This window comes from Drosophila melanogaster, chromosome 3R, assembly GCF_000001215.4.
Source record: "Drosophila melanogaster chromosome 3R".
NCBI classification, from domain to species: domain Eukaryota; kingdom Metazoa; phylum Arthropoda; class Insecta; order Diptera; family Drosophilidae; genus Drosophila; species Drosophila melanogaster.
The window spans coordinates 5712838-5717542 of NT_033777.3; the positions used below are offsets into that span (position 1 = coordinate 5712838).

At 48.2% G+C, this 4705-nt stretch overlaps 1 protein-coding gene across 2 annotated transcripts; it reads right to left on the reverse strand.

Moving 5' to 3' along the window:
- Nucleotides 1-137: 137 nt before the first annotated feature.
- cas (castor) lies at nucleotides 138-3968 on the reverse strand. Of its 2 annotated transcripts, NM_001275371.1 has the most exons (5): nucleotides 3487-3968; nucleotides 2924-3180; nucleotides 1691-2384; nucleotides 1187-1620; nucleotides 138-1115 (listed from the first exon to the last, which is right to left on the reverse strand). In NM_001275371.1, exons 1-5 carry the CDS (start codon nucleotides 3773-3775, stop codon nucleotides 714-716), a joined length of 2076 nt encoding a protein of 691 aa, NP_001262300.1. In that variant the 5' UTR covers nucleotides 3776-3968; the 3' UTR covers nucleotides 138-713. The 2 variants fall into 2 exon arrangements, with proteins under 2 accessions (NP_001262300.1, NP_524677.1); NM_079938.4 differs by having other exon boundaries at nucleotides 2924-3968.
- Between the last annotated feature and the right edge of the window lie 737 nt (nucleotides 3969-4705).

Genomic DNA, 4705 nt, shown 5'->3' on the forward strand with positions numbered 1-4705 from the left:
AATCAAATGTTTAAGTGTTTTATGTGTGGTTGGGTATACATATATGTTAGTTACTTTATATATTGTATTTTCCAGTAACCCCCAATAACTCAAGCATTTTGTGTTTAAATAATAAGCTCTGAGGCATAATAAAATTTATTCAGGTAATGTTGACTTATTTATTATAGAAGAATGCTGATTTTACTAAAGTTTATAATTAGAATTATAATATTATTCCCTTAAATTATAAAGCAAAAACAATTAGCCATTATTTATTAGTATATCACATACAATGTAATGCTTAGACGCTATGTTATTGACAATCCAAGTCTCCTAAGTCCTGCATATCCTGCATAGCCTGCACTCGCTCTATCAATTAAAAGAGGCTACTCTAATGAAAACATCACAGTTTAGTCAAACTTAAATTCAGAAAGTTCTTCCTTTTTATTTAAAATGGCTGAAAATTTTAAAAATTAATGTGGCACTGAGAGAATCTAAGCTAAAGGGGAAAATGTTTGGCAAAAGCCAATTCAGCTACACTTTGTATAGGGGACTTCTAGGTTCTCAAAGTGTGGCTGAGTTGGTTTTTGTGGAGGGAAGGATGCCTTGTCCTGGATCTGCCTGAACCCACAAAAAAACCCACCTAAACCTGCTTAAAGCGCGTATGTACAATGTCCAACGTCCGTCGGTCAAACTAAGTAGCTGGCAAAATACCCTAAGGACACGCATCCTTCCTACTCCTTAAACTCTGGCTTAAAGCTAAACTCTGCCTTCGGCTGCTGGACTCCGGCTCCATTTGCCGCCGCTGCCGCCGCCGCTGCTGCCGATGCGGCGCTAAGTGCTGCCAGGTTGCCGAGCATGGAGGAATTCTGGGTCATTCCCGGATAGAGGTTCTGGTAGAAGAGGGGATTCTGCAACTGGAAGAGGGCCATCAGGTGGGTGAGCTGGAAGTTAGGGGCTGTGGGATCCACTCCAGGAGCGGCGGCAGCGGGCAGGAGACCGGGAAAGAGTCCACTTGTCAGCGGATGCACAGCGGCTGCTGGCTGGGACTGGGGCAGGAGCATGGCGGGATTAGAGGACTCGTCTTCGACTTTCAGGCGCTTGGCTTCCGACTGCTGAGCGTCGGCTGGCAGTTGCTGTGGTGGATTGAGAAAATATGCCTATTTAATGTCGCGGAAAATTACCCAAAATATACAGACAAACTTACGATTTTCTTGGGTGGCCTGCCGCGTTTCCGAGCCAGGAAGTGCTCGGCGGACAAAGAGGAGAGTGGAGTGGAGGTGTTGCTGCCGCCGCATACAGAGCTGCTGCTCTGGGATTGACTAAGGCTGGTGGGCTGCTGCTGCTGCTGCTGCTGCTGCTGCTGGGGCATGGCATCCAGGGAGGACTCCTCCACGTCCTGCTTGATCTTAAACTGCTGGTACGCCTGCTCTCCGTCCTGACGATCGTGCTTTCTCTTGTGGCTGATCATCTGGCTGCTGGAGTGCAGGATGTAGTCGCAGCCCTCGCGGACGCAGTGGATGTGGTTGCAGACGGTGGAGAACTTGCAGGCGTCGAAGGGACATACCTCGGTCTTCAGGATCTTCTTGAAGCCGTCCATCTTCAGCTGGTGGTCCTTCAGATGGTAAGTTTTGTGCTTGTCTAAGCAAGGAGAAATACATATATGATATATTAACTAAGTTCAGCTAATAAGCTTTCCAAGTAGACTTACCCATATCGGCCTTGTTCTTGAAGGTGTGGGTGCATCCCTCGCGACAGCAGTGGTAGTGGGAGATCTTCTTGCCGAAAAAGGGGCAATCCTCGATGCGGCAGGTCTCGTGCGCCCGGAAGCGCCGGAAGCCCTCGTTCACGATCTCGGAGTCCTTGCGGTGGAAATTGGCATGCATCTGGACGTCACTGGTGCTCACATACACCTTGGGACAGTGCTCGTAGACGCAGTGGTAGTGGGTCTGTTTCCAGTTGTAGGCGCAACCCTCTCCGTAGGCTGGTGCACAGTCGTCCGAGGAGGAGAAGCGGGCAAAGCCCAGCTTGAGGCTTTCCTTGCGCTTCTTGTGCCACTTCAGGTGCCGGATGATGTCGTCCTTCTTGCTCAGGATCTTGCCCTGGCAGGGCTCCTCGTGGCAATGGAAGTGCTCCCGCAGGTTCTCCTGCCTGCACAGGCTGTTCTCGCACTCCAGGTAGGAGGACACTTTCCGCAGGTTCTTCAGTACCTCCTCGTTCTGGAGCAGAGCATCCAGGCCGCTGGCCGCCGAGAGGCTCACCAGGCTCTTGCTCTGCTCACTCGACGGCGGCGTCAGCAGGGATATTGTTTGGGTCGGTTGGAGGGGTGTGTTGGGGGTCAGATCACTGTCGACGGGTGTGATGAGTCCGTACGATGAGTCCGCCGGCTGCTTGACGGGCGTATACTGCAGTGGGAAAAAGAGGGTGGAAGAACTTTAGAGTCAATACCAACACACGGATGCATCTGTGAGATCCCCAGCTCAGACTGCCTGGTGCCCAGCTGGGCAGCGATCGAGCCACCAAGAGAACCCACGCGTTGCCGACACAGCTGTTTCTTTTCCCCGGAATCGCGAGCTTTCTGGCTACTCTCACACTTAAATCTCAAAAATCACGAATCGTTTTTTCTCAAATTACAGCAACAGAGCGTGGGACATAGCCAAAAAAAAAAAAAAACAAAGCAAAATAGGGAACAAATATAGTGCTTTCTGAATTGGAAATTGGAAAATGGTCTATTTTGCAACTGGAAAAGGTTTGTGAAGTATGGCGAACCAAGCTGTTGGGATGAATTTAGAATTTAAATCAAATGTACTAATACAAAAATGCGCAATATATAGCTTTTTGACTACGTAGTTGCCACTGCAAGTGACAGTATCTTTAAAATTGATGGTGATAAAACGAGATAAAAGAAACTGTTAAGATCCTTCTAGATCCCCGGATCACTTACCATGCTGGGTGAGTCTAGGCTGTCGGTGGTTGACTCCAGCGGATGGACGCCCGACAACAGCAGCTTCTCGGAGCTGGCGTTGGTGTGGCCCGAGGAGCTGCAGCTGGTGAGGCTGGACAGCGGCTTATCATCGTCCTCATCGTCGTCGGCGGACTCCTGCTCAAACTTGACCTGGGCCGCCGAAAGGTTGCCGGCAGTTGCTCCGGCGGAGGGTGCTGGTGTGGCTGCCTTCTCTCTCTCGATGGGCGTGGAGGTCACTGTGGATGATTGAAGGAAGTTATTTGTGGCCATCTGTTCGGAGCCGGCAAACTGGCCCAGCAACAACGGATGCTGCAGTGGATCCTGCTTGCCCAGCGAACTGGGGGTGTGGGTGGGTGTTAGTAGAAGGTTGGAGGTGGTCAGCAAATGTTGCTGCTGCTGCTGCTGCAACATGAGCTGCGTCAGCGGCGGCAGGCTTTGGAGCAGCATCTGGTTGACCAGGTTGCTGGGGTGGCTGTTGGGAGTGGAAGGAGTTGCCGCTGTAGCGCCTGGGTATTGTTGTGGTTGAAAAGCAATCAAATTACTATTGGGACTACAACTACGGCTACTACTACAGTTGGTGTTTTGCGAGCTAATGCGCTTGTGCGTTCTTGTCTTGCGGAGATCTGGCTGTGGCTGCTGCAGTTGCTCCTGCTGCTGCTGCTGTTGCTGCTGCACGGATGTGCTGCTAGAGATATCCTCGTTCTGTGTGTAAGTGTATCCAGCCAGCTGCTGCTGCTGTTGCTGCTGCGGAAGCTGGAGCTGCATTTGCTGCTGCTGCTTCATCAAGTTCATCATGTAGAGTTGCATAATAAACTCCATTTGGTTGGACATTTTTGTGGCACACTTTCGCGGATATATTCAGCACAGCACTGGGATTTCTTTTTGAAAATTCTTTAAGATTTCTTCACTATATTCAGCACAGATCACAGCACGGATTTCGAATTTCGGATTTTGGATCGACTTTCTTGCACGGCGTCTCGTCTCAGCGATCCTCAAAGTTCGGCTGCGAGGCTCAAACTGCTTCAACTCTTCCGCGGCCTCCGGCTAATATAGCAAAAATTGCGCAAATCCATGCCCAAGTGCAACCCTCTCGCCACCGGTTCTCTTAAAAAACCGATCTCGCCGCTCTCGCTCTCTTAAAAAACGAATAAAATGAGAAGTCCGTTGGTGGTGGTGGTTCGACCTTCATCCCCTAGTTTTTTAACCGACCCTTCGCAGGAAAATGCTCTGGGAAAACCCAGCTTGTTTTCGGCTGGTTTCCGTTTTTTTGCTCGCTTTTCTCGACCAATAAAACGCCAGCGGTAATGTAAATTTATCTAGAAAAGAGAGGTTTTTCGGTAAAAAAAAATGCGAAAGAGGAGCGTGTATTTGTGAAGGAATCCCGCATGGCCAACGTGCGTTAGAAAGGGACAGCAAATGAAAGAAGAGCACAGATCAGCAGAGGAATTTTATCCAAAATCGCAGGCAATTTGCAAAGATATTACGGCAAATTACGGCAAAGTTACGTGCAGAAAGTGGGTAAATAAGTTATCTGGGCACAAGAAACTGTATAGTTAATTATTTTAAATTTTTTGTTATTATCTCTATATATTTTCTATTCTATCAAAAAATACATATTCTAAGATGAATATTTTAAATATTTCGACGTCTACAGTATTTTTTTCATAAGCGATTTCAAAAAAGATTTTCAAAAATACTTTCTCACACTAAATATTGGCATCGGCAATCTTATTCGCCTATTACCATAAATATAATCAAATC

What these genes read in the sequence shown, in the direction of transcription:
- cas (NM_079938.4), bottom strand. Translation starts at nt 3,775, where the DNA reads ATGTCCAACCAAATGGAGTTTATTATGCAACTCTACATGATGAACTTG. An exon ending in CAAGAACAAGGCCGATATGG is followed by an intron (nt 1,621 to 1,690) that starts GTAAGTCTACTT and finishes CTCCTTGCTTAG; the next exon opens with ACAAGCACAAAACTTACCAT. An exon ending in GCAGGCCACCCAAGAAAATC is followed by an intron (nt 1,116 to 1,186) that starts GTAAGTTTGTCT and finishes AATCCACCACAG; the next exon opens with CAACTGCCAGCCGACGCTCA.